The 15,815-nt window shown below is 41.2% G+C and overlaps 4 protein-coding genes and 1 long non-coding RNA gene across 8 annotated transcripts in view; 2 read left to right on the top strand and 3 right to left on the bottom strand.

Annotated features, from left to right (window-relative positions):
- zanl (zonadhesin, like) overlaps nt 1-3,449 on the top strand; it is a 42,233-nt gene extending 38,784 nt beyond the window's left edge. Inside the window, 6 exon segments of the mRNA XM_085906628.1 lie at nt 150-285; nt 678-815; nt 1,177-1,273; nt 1,950-1,994; nt 2,141-2,181; nt 2,528-3,449. Coding sequence (XP_085762754.1) covers nt 150-285; nt 678-815; nt 1,177-1,273; nt 1,950-1,994; nt 2,141-2,181; nt 2,528-2,583 — 513 coding nt within the window. The 3' untranslated portion in view covers nt 2,584-3,449.
- On the bottom strand, nt 3,043-7,061 carry trappc14 (trafficking protein particle complex subunit 14). The gene is made up of 11 exons (XM_085936416.1): nt 6,426-7,061; nt 6,079-6,162; nt 5,608-5,737; nt 5,389-5,475; nt 5,189-5,309; nt 4,970-5,117; nt 4,788-4,849; nt 4,553-4,725; nt 4,337-4,482; nt 4,055-4,206; nt 3,043-3,968 (listed from the first exon to the last, which is right to left on the bottom strand). The coding sequence occupies exons 1-11, from the start codon at nt 6,810-6,812 to the stop codon at nt 3,851-3,853; spliced, it is 1,608 nt and encodes a 535-aa protein (XP_085792542.1). The 5' UTR covers nt 6,813-7,061; the 3' UTR covers nt 3,043-3,850.
- On the top strand, nt 6,526-12,149 carry LOC147060251 (uncharacterized). The gene is made up of 3 exons (XR_015068761.1): nt 6,526-6,713; nt 7,366-7,430; nt 11,580-12,149. It is a non-coding gene; the product is annotated as an uncharacterized LOC147060251 (long non-coding RNA).
- On the bottom strand, nt 7,522-12,915 carry gal3st4 (galactose-3-O-sulfotransferase 4). Of its 4 annotated transcripts, none has more exons than XM_085936445.1 (4): nt 12,713-12,915; nt 10,310-10,426; nt 9,879-10,179; nt 7,522-9,613 (listed from the first exon to the last, which is right to left on the bottom strand). In XM_085936445.1, the coding sequence occupies exons 2-4, from the start codon at nt 10,423-10,425 to the stop codon at nt 8,543-8,545; spliced, it is 1,488 nt and encodes a 495-aa protein (XP_085792571.1). In that variant the 5' UTR covers nt 10,426; nt 12,713-12,915; the 3' UTR covers nt 7,522-8,542. The 4 variants fall into 4 exon arrangements, with proteins under 4 accessions (XP_085792571.1, XP_085792555.1, XP_085792564.1 ...); XM_085936429.1 differs by lacking the exon at nt 12,713-12,915 and adding an exon at nt 11,594-12,049; XM_085936438.1 differs by lacking the exon at nt 12,713-12,915 and adding an exon at nt 11,594-12,049 and having other exon boundaries at nt 9,879-10,176.
- A 150-nt stretch (nt 12,916-13,065) lies between these two features.
- tm4sf21b (transmembrane 4 L six family member 21b) lies at nt 13,066-15,102 on the bottom strand. The gene is made up of 5 exons (XM_085936462.1): nt 14,893-15,102; nt 14,304-14,369; nt 14,077-14,228; nt 13,778-13,964; nt 13,066-13,289 (listed from the first exon to the last, which is right to left on the bottom strand). The coding sequence occupies exons 1-5, from the start codon at nt 15,082-15,084 to the stop codon at nt 13,287-13,289; spliced, it is 600 nt and encodes a 199-aa protein (XP_085792588.1). The 5' UTR covers nt 15,085-15,102; the 3' UTR covers nt 13,066-13,286.
- Nucleotides 15,103-15,815: the final 713 nt, after the last annotated feature.

The raw sequence follows: 15,815 nt of genomic DNA, 5'->3' as shown, positions 1-15,815 counted from the left end.
TTTATATTTTTGTAATTTTAGTCTTTGAAATTCAAAACCATGAGATAGAGACTAGTTGGGTCACTTTTCAGATGGCTTTTCAGTGATTTTTCACACGTGGATGACAACATGAGTTACTGTAACGAGAATGTGTTGTTGTTTTTTTCCAGCTGAACGAAACCTTTGTGACCGAAGACTGCGCACAGGCCTGCGAATGCACCCCCACCGGTGCTGTGTGCCAAGCCAAGAACTGCCAGGAGGGCTACGTCTGCGCCATTTACGACTACAAACGCGACTGTCACAGAAGTGCGTGCATGTTTGGAGAAATTGAAAGTGTGATATTAAGAAAACATCAGAATATTTTATGGGAAAATATATTGATCATGACATTCAACAAATTTTTGTTGGAATTAATAAGATTAACATTAGTTTTCCACTAATAAAAATGTAATCTTTGGAGAAAAAAAACTGCAAAAATCAAAATTATTAAGGAAATAAGAATTTTTAAGAGAATACTTTTTAAGAATTTCTCTCGTAATATTCAAGGGGTAAATGGTCAAAACATTGCAAGAGAAAAAAGAAAATACATTTTAAAATCTGGCAGGTAAAAAGCAGAAAAGGTACAAGATCAAACAATGTTGTTTTTTTTCTCCAGTTGTGACTATAAAACCTGTTCTTGTACTTGTGTTGCGTTTCAGCGAGTCCGTGCCTCAGCAGCCCCTGTCAGAATGGAGGAACGTGTAACGAAATCAACAACGCGTCTTACTCGTGCAACTGTGCTCCAGGCTACGAGGGCTTCAATTGCCAGGACGTGATTACGGGCACCGAAGGACTTGGTAATAGCTAACTTCAGGGCTACACAATCAGAAATGAACAAGACAAAAAAAAAAAAACACAGAAAAATAATTGCATCATAATACTGTATTGTATGAATAAATGTTGACAGAAGTCGCATTACAAGAATCATCTTATTGCAACAAGGATTTGACAATTACACAATAGCCGTAATTGAGAATAATGTTGGAATATAAGTCATACTGAAGGTGTCATTATACAGAAAGTGCAATATAAGAATCATTTTTTTTTATTTATTGTAAATTGTTATTTACAAGGAAACACACAGAGTGGTGCAACTTGTTGCCTTTTTGTACATTGCAAATTTTTGGGGGTGTAAAAATGACAAATATTTTCTTGCAGAAACCAAATGGATCATTCTGATTGCTGTACTGGTGTCAGTGGCCGTTGTCGTCGTCATTGTGATCACCGTTGTGTGCGTTTGCAAAAGCGTCAACAAGTAAGTCACTATGTATATTCCTGTGTGTGTTTGTGTGTGTATCCAGTAATGAAAAGATGAGTTAAAAACATCAAATTTAATAAAAACACTATTATATTGTACTTTACATATATTCGTAAAATAATGATGACATTGAATTATCAAAACGCACTGTACTATTTTTGTTATATGTATGTAATTGTATTAAGTTCATTTTGTAAAATTCAAAACACAATGTAATCTTGCAAATTAAAAGTACTGTTATTTGTTCCACTAAAATTACTTACACAATATAAGTATCACATTATTTTCATTTACTAAAATACATGACATAACTGCTAATAAGAACATTAATGTATTATTCCATTAATTTAAAAAATATATTTTGGCCATATTAGCAGCAAATAAATGACATGATAAAGTATTATTTAATTAAAATTACTCTTTTTTTCCTCCAAGGTACTACTTGATAACTTTCAATGAAAAATTGTTACATGCATTTTAAAAGTAGTAATAATAAAAATTAATTCAGCTGAAATTGAATAAAAAATGGCACCATAAAATCGGTCGGATGTGTGAGGAATGGCATGCAGCATATAATGATGCGAGTGTCTGACTGTGGCGACCCCTAATGGGACAAGCCCAATTGGCAATATTTGTTATATTAAATCTAAGTAATTAAGCTTTTTATTTCCAGGTCAGACCTTTATGTAGTTCAGAGGCTGCCATCGTCTCACAGCCGGTGAGAGCACCGCGTTTGGGAAGAACCCATTCTTTAGTTTACCTGTCATTCTTTAGTTATTGATCTTGGATTGTTAAGTATTTGTAGAAAATGAAAATGGGCAAAATGTCCCGTCTAATGCAAGTCTATTGTCATTGTCTTCACAGAAACAAGGGGAAAGACGACGAGATCCGAATGACTTCAAACAGTATGTAAAATCTATATTTTACATCATACTAATAATACAGGGTTTGCGGTCATTTTCAATGTAATAAATCAAATAATATAAAATTAGCATTAATCAAAATTTTACTATATTTTAAAATTAATGAAGTAAATTAAAAAAAATATTGAAATAGTTTATTGTATTACAGTAATGTTTATTCTAATTTAACAATCATGATTATTTTAATATCAATTAATTTCCAATGTAAATAAAAATCAACTTAGTTTAGCACTCAAATTATAATTTATTAATTTCTAAAAAAAAAAAAAAATTATCGCATAGTACATACATTAACTGATATGGATTTTTTGTGTTATTTCTCTTGTAGATGTGCCCTATGAGAACATGGATGAAAAGACAACAAACAACTTGACACAAATGTGATATGAATAATCATCCTCTTTTTCTGTGTGATTTGTAATTTATTCCTCAGTCCAAATGAAATGGAAAGGAATAGTTTTGGTCAATGTTCTATGTACTCCACTTTTGTGTTGCCTTCTTAACTTATGCAGTCTAAAATGTCAATGGAAACAATGACTAGTACTTTTGTGAATTTTCTCCGGGCACTCCGGTTACCTCCCACATCCCAAAAACATGCTTGTTAGGCCGATTGAGCACTCCAAATTGTCCCTAGGGTGTGAGTGCGAGTGTGAATGGTTGTTCGTCTCTGTGTGCCCTGCGATTGGTTGGCAACCGGTTCAGGGTGTCCCCCGCCTACTGCCCGATGACGGCTGGGATAGGCTCCAGCACGCCCGCGACCCCTGTGGGGACTAAGCGGTTCAGAAAATGGATGGATGGATGGAAATACCAAACTCGTAAAAAGTTTATTTTAAAAATCTTTAATGGCATTTTTTTTATTTTGATGAAGAACTACTTACCTGGGATTTAAATGACTAATGTCTAGTTAAAATGATGATCTTTTTTAAATGATACTTTATTCCAGTTTGATGAGATGCTTTCAGAAAGAAAAGAAATTCACATTGATTCTTGAAATATACATTCAAACAGCAAAATTTGACATTTTGCATCAATATTTCAAAACATTGGACCAAGCAATGAAATGAGGGCAACACGCTAAAACAATTACCTAAAATTATCACATAATTACTGATAAATTGTTATAATTTTAATTCAAAGACAAATCAATTTTGAGAATATTGCCTTATTTGTGCGAAAACAATTACTTCTGAGAAGTCTCAAGAGAGAAAAAAATAATAACTGCAATGTAAATATGAAAATAAAAGCATAAAATTCTGTGAAAGAGAAATTTTATGTGGAAATATGATTGTCTTTTTGCAAAGTCATAATTTACCCAAACTAAACTCTCATGAGGTCAAAAGTCAAGTCTAAATATTACAGGAAAATAAGTCCATATATTAGAAGAATAAAATACAAGAGTCATAAATAAAGGACAAATATGTAAACATTCAGATAATAAAATTGAAACATTCGGAAATAAGTTTTTAGGTAGATCAACATGGCTTTATGTGCTATGGCCAGTGTAGTAAGCACTGAAATGAGGAGAACACATTAAAATAAATATTTGAAAAATAACTCAAATAATGATCCAAATAAAACCAGTGTTAAGACTTCAGTTTGGTGTCCATATCCTATTCTAGAATACAAAACACCCTTAAATGGTCCGCAAATATCAGCTGCCGATGTGCTCCAGCACAAACACCTGACATTGTCTTTTAGCAACCTGATCCGGTGAAACGAGACTTTGCTCTGGACTCGTGGCGAATGGACGCTCCACCATGCTGCCAGTCCTGCAAAGGAGCAAGCGTTAGCAATAGTGAGAAAATCGGCTACGTTAGTAGCATCTAATGTTAGCATCTTTTGCAATCTTTCGTACCTGACGTGGTGTGGTCTGCGAGGGTGCGGCTGTTGGGAGAAGCTCAGGGACCGTTTGACGCTGTCGAATGAGGATTGCGCGTACCTCTGGGGCGACCGGGGCTCCTCGGGTGGTGCCGTGAACTGTAGCTTCATTTTCATGTGCTGACTTAACTGAGGTATCGGGAATGCATCCAAAAAATAATTTAAAATGAGCATTTACTTTCAAATTAAATCAGTAAATTGTCAATTATAAAATAAATATAAACTTAACGGCACACGATCAACTACAATTACGAAATACCTCAAAGAGTCCCGTTTCAAGTATTTGGAAGGCGACGGTAAAAGAAATGTTGGAGCCTTTCTTGCTACAGCCAAGGTTGCTGAAGGGAGACTGGCACACCACGGCTGTCACCTCGCGTTCTCGGTGGCTTTCTCCTCCTGCGTGAGCTGGACGAGCGAAACGCAGAATGAGAGCCGGCCTCCGGACCGGGCGAGGCTACCTGCTGGTAGAACTCACCCTGAAAATTCCAGCGTAGCCGGACAGACAAGAAGTCGTGCAGGTTGTTGACTAGGGTGTACTTGACAGGAAAGCTCTGGCGAGGCCTGACGACCCTCGGGCAGGAAGCGATCATCACCAGCCGAGGACGATTCAAGCTGATGCTGGGCAGTGAGTAAAAAGTGGCTATGTCCCTGGTGAGAAAATGAAGGAACGTTAGCATATAGCATATGGCGCACGCTAATGGAGCGCTCACCTCGTGTGGAGGGGTGATGACGTGTGCCATTGTAGCACAGCAACCAGTGGAATTTCCAAACCCTTCACACAAAATACACCACTCACATAAAAATATCAAAATCAGGTAGCATAAATCACGCTGAGTGTCGGCTGTATACGAAACAATTCAAAAGTAGTGCTGCTGGTGCTTCAGCCTCTCACTTCACAGGAGTCGTGGTCGTCTTTGTCCTGGAGCTGCAGCCTGAACAGGAAGGTGTGCTCCTCCAAGGTGCCCAATGTGCTTGGGAGAAGCCAACACTCGCTGTCCACGCGGTAAAACGACGCCATGGTCACCTCAGCTGATCGGTGGCTTTGGTAGCGAGAGACACGTCAGATAAGGCACCTCAACCTTTTTACCATAAAGTGGCGTAACGCACTTACCAGACATTGTCTACGACCAGAACGGAACCGTCCGGCATCATGGGAAGGTAGGACGAGTTGTAGTTGGGAAGGATTCTCACGTCTGTGATGCAAAGCTCCTCACAAGAGGTACTGTTTAAAACTGAGGGCGAGAGGGCGGGGCCGTCAAAGACGGAAGCCTCGCGATGACATGCGTGGCTTGGAAAAGAAAAACGCCTGACCTTTCAGGAAGGTCATGTGTTTTCCAGAGACGGTCAGGTGCTGACACCCGACACTGGGGGGCGGCAGAACATTCAACGTGGCACTGACTAGAGGAGAAGGAGGTCATAGAGCAAAGGTTAATGCACATATTTGAGCATTTGTGATGTTGTTTTGTTAATGAATGTCATTTATGGAACATGGGTTCCAGATGCTAGACACATGGAGTTGATTATTTTTACCCTGCGCCTTGAATTTGTTGAGGTCCTCTCGGAAAGTGCGTGCAGGCGAGCCGAGCCGCAAGACTCCGAGGTAGCCATGTTCCCTCACTTCCATCTGGTCTTCATCCTGCTCCCACACGCTCACCACAATCTGGTAAAAGCACAGTAAATCCTTTTGTAAAATGTTTAGTCACGCATCTAATTAGTCCGAAAAATGCTGAGCCATATTTCAACCTCATTCTCATAATAATCCATTATTTTCCATAATGTCTTTGCTTTTATGGAAAATTAAGTTTTTGTTGTAATATTTAGTCTCACTTCTATTAGGTATTTACTCATACCATTGCGACTTTACTCCTGATAAGTATTACTTTTTTTATGTATTCTGACTTATTTCTGTTTTAAAAAAAACTAGTTATATTCAACACAAATGTAAATGGCTGTTCTTCCAATAAAAATAACTCATATCTGGGAATTGGCAAAAAAACTGACCTTGGCTTGGAGTGTGTCGACGGGGATCTTGTCCAAAGTAACTTTAAGACTGAAGGAAATCTGTTCTTCTGACAATGAAATTGACTGCAGACAAGCAAATTTCAAGATGTCAACCTTAAGTTGAGGTATTTCAATGGCCTCGATGTGGATAAGGAGAGCCACTTTCAACATTTATAGAACAAAACAAATACACAAATGCAAACAGAGAAGTCACACAAGAGGCAACTACGAGCCACGACTCATACGCAGGTGCAGGCCACGCCCCTTAAAGGTACACATGCACTACACAAACAAAAGCAATTACACTTTAAAAGTTTCAGCGGTCATGGGTGCCACAGACTTTTTACCTTGACCGGTTCCATCCTATGACGCGCATTGTTGTGGTTGAGAAGCGGGCGGCACTCAAGGAATTTGCGGGTTGCACCGATGCTTCTTCTTCTGTGGTGCTCAAGCAAATCGTCACCTTGTTGGTCCTCCTTCGCTTCTCTTTCTTCTTCTGCGTTGTTATTCGGGTCGATCAGACTGTCGTTGACAAGGGCGCCAACGGTCGCCACAGCGAACAAGTCACCCATTTGCTTTGCCCTTAACAAACTACCTTTACGCAAAACCACAAGAAAATGGACCGTCTCCCCGAGGTAAAAGTGCGTTCTCTGCCGAAGAGTGTCGCATTCCGCCGGGTCCACCGACTCCCCCGCGGCGGGAAAATACACACTGTGTTCAAACAGCGGCTCCATAGCCGTCGAAAAAGTTCCCCTAACTAACCATATGTTGCCATGTAAATAAACATGGGAAGGCGGACGTAGTCAAAGGCGGACACGCGACGAAGACATACGCACCGAAAATGTGGCCGGGCATAGAAACAAAACCAAAAAAAAGTCTGCAGTTATTTCGCGTTTGATGGTTATTTGGTGATAAATAGAAGACTGGTTAATCGATGCGACTTTGGAGCGACTGTAGTTTGTACCAGACCAAAGTAATCAATCGACGAGAGCCAGTTGATTTCCGATGAGCTGATTGGTTGAAATGTTATATTATGAAAATTATATTGCACAAGTTAGGTTTGGGTCACGGAGTAAGATTTGGATAAAACCACAACCTAATCTTTTTAGCATTTGTCATTATTCCCAAAATGTGTACTTAATATTTACAAATTCAAGAATGATAATATATCATTACTTTTTGTCCCTTAAAGAATAATCAAATAGGATGTACTGCCTTGAACTACTTTGATCAAATATAATGACTTTTTGTAATTTAACATTGACGTGTTGGATGTTTGCCTTTTAGGGGTGTGGTCTGGTGCGTGACTGGTGTGGCGTCTGGACGTCAGTTGTGGCCTACAGCAGCTTTTTGTAAGTGTTCCCATTTTGTATTGACGCTAACGTGTCGTTGTCGAAGAACAGAAAAAGTTAACTCGGTACTCTGTTGTCCGTTGGTGTGACTTTTTATTTGATGGACTTAAACACTAAAGTCATTGTCAGCTTGAATATTGAGAGTCCGGTGACAAGTTATCAATGGACGCATTGTTGGGTCCGCCAAACCATGCGGTGATTAAAAAAAAAAAAAAAAAAAAAAGAGAGAGAGAGAGAAGACAAGTATCACATGTTTTGGCTTCTCTGGTGGCAAAGTATTCCTCCAATGGTGACTAAGGATGTTTATTTAGTGCGGAGTACTGGGTGTTTATGAAAGAGAAGGCCTTCATTTTTAGAATATTGAACATCAGACTGTACAAATAAATACTCATCAATAAAATAATACTTTAATAAATAATTAAAAAGGCTGCTTATTTGCTCATTTGAATTCATTGAGGCACGGTGTCTAAAAAAACGGGGGGCCCACTATTTGGGAAAATTTGGTATGCATTTCTTGAGAGGATTCCTAAAAATTTCTCAAAAGTTTAGTGGGAAAATAAGCAAAAGGCTTCAGCTGTCTTATTATTGTCATAAATTTGATGAATTAAAAACATGAAGATTCTTCAAATATTTCCACAACATACATGAATGTTCCTGTCGTTCAACTTGCTTTACAGCTACTACATTCTCGTAGCCAATGTTGTGCAACACAGTAAATGGACTTCATTATTCCAGTCTGACAAAGTACCTTTCTAAATAATCTTTTTTCGGGTGCATTCCATGTAAGAGTGTGACATTATTCCTGATACCTTTAAGACTCTTTTCTTGCAGTATCTTAACTTTATTCACATAAAATAATCAACGTTGTCTGGTAACTTTCTTTTTCTTGCAATATGACCTCAATTTTTTGCGATGCTGCAACTTCTTGAACTTAGTTTTTTTTTTTTTTTTCCCCTCCATTTTCTTATCTTTCCTCATTTCTTTTTTCCTTGTGGCCTTAATGCACTTGTCCTTATGTCCTTTCATTGAAGATGACAGTCTTTCAGTTGGAAGCATCGACAAACAAAAGGTGGGACATTACAATGGAAACTTTTCTTTCAAGCTCACCTCACTTAAATCACTGGCCGCTTCCTCCTCCTCACTACGGACTCGTTTCGGTTGCGGCTCAATAAGCGACTTCCGTCCCAATCCCGCGGCTCTTCATCCCCTGTCCTCCCTCCCGGGTCCCGTCCCTTTTCCCCGGTCCGGGATGGGTCTTGTTTGAAAAAAGACCTATCAGAGGCTAACATTGGGCTCTGCTGCCCCGGCGGGGCGTGCAGCGACTGTGCCTGCGGGAACTGTTTGGCGTCCAGCGCGTCTTTGTACTGGATCTCGGGCCGGATCATCCTCAAACAGGCAGTTCTGGTCCCGTTGTCCAGTCCCGGCTGCAGCTCGTAGCCCAGAATCTTCACCAAGCCAATCTGAAAAGGCCTGATGGTTTTGTCTCGGATGCGGTGGGCCTCCACGGGCTTTCCGCCGTCCCGCAGGCAGACCCCAGCGAGGGCCTCCCGCCGGCTTCGCAGGAGAGCCACTTCTCGCTCCATCCGAGCCTTGCCGAACGCAGCCACTTCCCGCCAGAAGGTCCGGTTGAAAGCTTGATACAAGTGCCAGTCCAAGGCGTTCCACTGGCGCAGCTTCTCCCGCTGCTGCTCCGTGAGGACTAGATTGGGCGGCGCTTTGGCCGGCGAGCGCCCACCTCGAACTTTTTCCGACCAGCCGTCGGCCAAAGCGCCTGCGCCGTCCTGCTTCTGCTGCCGCGCGTTGAGGCTGAACGACACGACGGCGTCCAGAGGCCAACACAGAGCGTGCCGCAGGAGTATCATGGACTGGTCGAAGAACTCGGACACCAGGACCAGCTTAAAGGTCTGGCGCACGACGGCCTCGCCGTGTCGCGCCAGAACCGCCGAGAAGTTGGCGTTGTTGTCCATGCCAAAGTCGAACCACAGCAAGTTGCGGGCGTAGTGGTTGTTGCGGGCGCGGGGGTCGTAATACTTGCCGGGATCGTCAGCAAAGTCACCCAAGCCTTTGGCTTTCCGGAAGGCTGGCGCCACTTCTTTGTAATAAGCGAAGGACGACTCGGCCAATGCCACCGGGTCCCTGATGATGGAGAAGTAGAAGGTGTCTGCAGGCATCACCTTCTCCACCTACGAGATCACCAAAGACAAACACCGGGAACTTGGAATCAGACCATACTTGCACTTGTTGCCATCAAAATTATGACTTTTGCTCGTAACCTTTTTCTCATACTATTACAATTATTTTCTCTTTTTGATCTTTTTTTTGTCTTTTTTGTTTTGCTTTACCTCATAACGTTGAATCTCTGGATGAATCATAAATATTTCCAACTTTTTCTATTCATTTGGTCTTTTTTCCCCATATTTAGTTGTTCCCACCCTGTCACGCACTCACCTCCGTTTTATGAAATCTCATGTGATTGGCCATGATGTGGAATTCGACAACTCGAGGGCCCCTGTAGCCTTTGACCCTGTGGGCATTGAAGGGGAGCGGGTAGCCCAGCTGGTAGCCCAACGGCAGGGCAAAACGCAGGCTGCGCTCCTCCCCAAAACGGTAGAGCATGTTGAGCACAGTGCTGCTAGCCGTCTTGTGAGTCTTGAGGAACATGATGTGCGTGTGGGGCCGACAGGGGCCCAGAGACGGACCTTGGGCGTCAGGGGACGAGAAAATGGAGCGAGCGGCTGGCTGGGTGCTGCTGGCAAGGACGGGAAAAAAAAAACACCTTTGTCGTTACTTATCCATTATACCATTTTTTTTTCTTGACGTTACATTGCAAGTTTATTTGTCCAACTCGCTAGCGAAACAAAAAGCAAATCCCCGCTTACCTCTTGCTGAAGATAATTCCCAGCAGTTGTCCGGCAAAGGCGATGGCCACGAAGAGCAGCAAAGCTTTCCACATCCAGCGCGGCCCCAGCCAGCCGCGCACCAGCCCTCGCAGCATCCTGCCACATGCAATTTGGTGTCAAATGCTAAAATTGATACCAAATTCAATTTTGATGTCAGTATGGTTTGTTCAAATTTTGGATCCATCCGTTTTCAATACCGCTCGTCCTCCTCGGGTGCTGGACCGGTTCATGGTCCGATGAAAAAAAAAAAATCGACCTATTTTTCACAACCTAAAGTTGGCAATTAAGATTGTGGCTTTTTGCCCTGTAACATTACGACTTATTCTAAAATATTATGACGCTGGCGCGTTTTTCTTTTTACCTTCCAATTTTTTTTCCACACAATACTTTATTCTTAAAACATGACAACTTTTCGGGAATGTGACTATTTTCGATTGAAATGGTATTCTGTCACGCAGACATGACATGAAAGTTGAGAATTGAAAGTTTTTGTCAAGTCTCAACAGAAAGCAGACATTGCACCTGGAAGAAAGCTCGACGTACTGACTTCTCTCAGAGTAAACTGAATTTATATACTGTAAAACCTCAGGTCTGTATGAAAGATGAATGGTTATATAATATAAGGAAAACGGCAACTTTGCATGATGGAATCAGGCTTATAACTTGAAAATATAACATAAAGCATAATGTATCAGAAACGTCATTGTAAGTGATACATCGAGAAAGGACGAGTCACATTCTCGAAGGTATTTTTTCTATTACATATTATTTCCTCACCAAATGACGATTTTGTTCATTCTTCGTCACATTACACCTGTTATCCTAACATTTCTATCTTTTTGTCACACAAGGTTGCACAATATTACCTTTTACTCATGTGAAGTTGCGACTTTTCCCTCGTAACATTAAGACTTGTATTTTCATGTAATTTGACTCTTACGGCATTCAGATATTTCTTCACAGTATTGCAACGTTTTTTGCTTTAAAAAAAAAGAAGATTACAGGACTCGGTGGGTCACATTTAAAAACGGAACGGGCTATTCTTTGCCCACCTCAGTTTTAAGAATAAAATAGAAGGGGGGGGGGGGGCAGAAAAAGGCCTTTGCGTGAGAAGGAGGGGGAGGGAGCCCCCACTCCCCACCCCCTCAATCTCTGCATTTATTTCCCTCCACAATCCCAGCAACGCAATTCCACCGATTTTATTTTTTTTCTTTTATCCTGCGTCGTCCCCCACCCCTCTTTTCTGCAGAAAGCGAACGCTACCTGGCTCTCCGTTTGAGAAGCATCGCTGTGTTCCCGGACCGGTATCGGCTGCGCTGTTCGTGTGCAGCCGCCGGGAGCTCGGAACATCTCGCCGCGGGGATGAGGTGAACCGGGCCGGGCCTGGGGTTTGGATAGGGAGCGGGCCAAGACGTCGCAGGCGATGTGCTTTTTTATCTCCTCGAGCCGCTTAATTGTGCACGCAAGAAATAGATGAGTTGGCGGCGCACGAGCGAGACAAAAGATGCCGATGACTTCCGTTTGCTTTCAAAATAAAAGCAAGGCGAGGGTGAGAAGCATGTCCGTTCACTTCCAAAATAAAATCATTCGGTCTATGGCCTGATCATTTTCTCTCTCTGAATGTTTAACGAACCATATTATATCATTTTAGAAGTTTTTTCGGGAGGTCCGGAATTTACGTGATTTCCCCAAAAAAGTATATATTGTTTTGCTATGATACGGAACGACACAACCACAACTTTTCTGACTTTGTGGCTTAAATTAGAGCCTTCTTCTTTTTTGTATTATGCAAGCGTTTACTATTCCTGAGCAGCATTAACCTGTGTCCATTCAGACTATATTCCTCCTGTAGGATCAGTCAAACAAGATTACTCCCAACTGTTGTGCCAAATGCTTACACCATAAGCTGATAAGTGGGGAATGAGAACTGGCCTTGAAGCAAGACGCAAGCATAGACAAGAAGCAACGACACCAGCAGTTCCTTCACGGAGCTCCAGCCTTTACCCACATTTCAACATGTCTGTACTTGGGCCCAAAAAGTTTGGAACAAAAAGAATGTGAAAGTGTGAATCATACTGAAAATCAAAACTTGGAATGTCTTGCGTAATTCCACAGTAATTTTTCACCGATGGGAGCTGTTAATTAATGCCAGATTTATAATGATGCCATAAGTAATCGTCCATGGAGAATTTATTTTTCCTCATCCCCATAAACTAACTGGATTGGAATTTCTGACACAATTCATGCAGAAAGGCACAGCATTAAGATTCTCCGGACCACGAGTGCCGCTCTTACTCGACAGCTACAATGGGCCGAAACCCTCCCCCCCAACAAGTCTGTTTGACTTGAAATTTCACACACAAATGTGCCCCGGTTACTCACCTGCTCTTGGAATTTTTTGCTGATGTGGCCTGCAGTCAAGTCCTCATCTGCATATGGCACCCAGTTAAAGTTCATCTCCAAAAGGCACAAAGAAATATTTGGCTGTGAAGTATCCCGTTAGCGGCTAAACATACGTTTATTCCCCGTGGAGTCTCCATGCGAGACTTGAAACCTGACCACTAGCTTCCACAACCCCCCACTCCAACAACATGTCCCCTCTGTCCTCTTAATCCAGCCTGTCAGACTAAATAAAGGCTCAGAGGAAGTCTTAAGAAAAACAGAGGATGGCAGATACTCATAACAAAGTTTGTATTTCGTCCTGTCAAACACAAAGCCATTGTTTTCATTGGGAGATTTATTACAAAATATCTTCAAACACACACAGACAGAAATGTAGCATAGCCATTGAGAAAGCAGAGAATGAAATCACATAATCGAGCAATAAGGAGAGCCTACACGATGTAGTTATGATTTCCCAAAGTGTTCATTTCCAATTGTGAAACGGAGCTCAAGTCAATAACCCTCGATGGCGTCGATACAGGTCGTCTCGTCTTTCAGGGTTTATCCGGCTGGCTTACTGTTGAAAGACACATGTATTCATCTTGGTTATCATCACATCGCAGTTGGCGTCATTGTTCTTGACATTGACAAAAGATGTCATCACTGATTGATTTTTTTCTTCGACTATATCAATTGTCACATCAACACCATATTGTGATACCATTGGCAAAATGGTGCGATATTGCTAAGTGATACAATTTCCATCTCTAACACCATTGACACCAATTTTGTGTCAGATAAAATATTCCGATATCACTTTACCTAGTTAGTATGATATCACCATTGACAACATGTCATATCACAATCAAAGTCATTTTGTAATTGCCTACCTCAAATTGACGTATCGTACACGTGTTTTTTTTTTTTTGCAATACACGTAAGCACCGTATAACGATATCATCGGTAAAATAATATCGATTTTTGTCAATGCAGTGCATCTTATCCCCACCATTTAATATACTCTGTTAATGAACAAATATGAAAAGCGGGTCTCCGGGCCCCTACCTCTTTTCCAGTACAAGTGCCGCAGATGCATCCGAAAAGCCCGTTGATCATTTGAATGAGACAGAGGATCAATTCAAAGGAGGCCGCGACCAAAAGGGTGGAGAACAGCCCCACGTTGAATTCAACGACATCCTCGGGGAGCTTGCACCATTTCCACATGTCCTTATCTGTCAGGTAGCTCCCAGTGCTGCAAGGATAGATAGCATTTCTTTCTTTATTTCTTTACATCCCATTTCATTTTATGACTGTAGCGTCAGCAAGTACAAAATTATGATTAGTATTATAGAATTGGCGGATACCTGTTCCCAAAGGGAACCCCCCATTTTGGAATTGGATTTTTCTGATTGCTCCAGTAGCACATCGGACCGTTGGAAAGCCCGAGGGCAGCTGCACTCAAACTGTATATGGCCCCGACCACGCCCGCAGCCGCGAAGCCGATGGACAGGAACATCTACGTCGAGTGACATTGTGTCAAACGCGACAAGCTTTTTTTGTGTTGTTTTTCTTTAAAGTTGTTTATGCTCACCCCACAACGGTTGGCACAGCATTTGCCAGAGCTGGTCAGGTGAATATGGATGGCGGGAATGAGGACCTTTCACATAGAAGCAGCAAGAAAAAACACATGGTATTTAAAAAAAAAGAAGAAGAAGAAGAAAAGGACATTTGTCTTCATCAAATTTTATTTTGCTGGAAAACAGGAAATTTGCTATTTTTCTTCCAAGCACCCATTTTAGAGACACATTTCCGTAGCAATGTGAAATGAGCAGAGCCGCCAAAAAAATGAACCTATACGGGTAAACACGCAGGAACTCGGCCATTTTGAATCAAAGCAGCCATTTTAGGGTTGTTTTCACCATTTCTGGGGGTGCCTCAAAACTAGACATACCTTTAAATTACACATATTTTTGTCACTGCGTGTGGACGGAGCTCGGTGGCCAAGTATAATGATTTATCCAAACGCTTGAGGATTCAGCCCCAAAGCCAGTTTTACTTAACAACATGAAATTTAATAAGCAGAGCCGCAAAAAAAAGTCTCACCAACCTATACACCAAAACACAGGAAGTCTGCCATTTTGATTCGAGGGTCATTTTCCTCCCAAATTTCAATAACTTACCATTATGCCTCCCCCAATCACTCCTCCCATGTATTTAACTTCCTCAGTGATCCGGGGCAGTCCATCGCGATCCTCGGCCGCATATTTGGTTTCGAGGCCGGGGAAGAAGAGCACGATGTTGCAGATGATGGACAGCAACGCCAGGATATAGAGGGGGATGGCGATGACCTTGGCGCACGCTCCCGTACACATCTTTGCAGGTGAACACACAAAATGACACAGAGGGAATTCCTCTGTCAGCTATAATACTATTTATATGATTTGTCCTTTAGTGTATGGGTGGGTGGCTGGGTGTGGAAAAAGGTGGAACGATCGTTGATAAGCACACACAGCCTGATTAGATATTTTATGACCTGGACTTTATGTTATGGGAGTGTGTAGCGACAGCGTTTCCATGAGAGTCATAAAAGTCTACTTTGTTTGCTTTGCACCTTTTTTCTTTCCAACAATACATGTTATGAAGAAAAATGTTTGAATATTGTAAGATTAGAAAGGTGATCATGAGAATGAAGTTGTAATTATTACACAAATAAATTGATCAAGAAGAAACAAGTCATAATTATTCTGGAAATAAAGATTAAGGTTAGAAAAAGGAGAAAACGTGACCTAAGGCCACATAAGTAGAAGAAAATGGATGCATGATTTAGAAAACTCAAAATTCATTTTAAAAAAAATTATGCCTTGATCTCATGTAAAGAAAAAAATGGGATAGTGTTTTTTTTCTTGAGACATCTTAATTTTATACATTTCTATTGATAGGGGGAAAAAAATTGGCATAGTATTTTTTTTCTTGATCTGTCTTAACATTCTTGACAATTAAGACTAAAATTTAAAACAATTTACAAAGAAATATCTAATAATTATTACAGAAATAAATAATAAGAGTATATTACAACAGTATATTACAAATATAAAAAATTATA

Source organism: Syngnathus leptorhynchus, chromosome 2 (genome assembly GCF_054491065.1).
Source record: "Syngnathus leptorhynchus isolate UIUO chromosome 2, UIUO_Slep, whole genome shotgun sequence".
Lineage (NCBI taxonomy): Eukaryota > Metazoa > Chordata > Actinopteri > Syngnathiformes > Syngnathidae > Syngnathus > Syngnathus leptorhynchus.
This window is presented reverse-complemented; position numbering and strand designations above follow the sequence as displayed.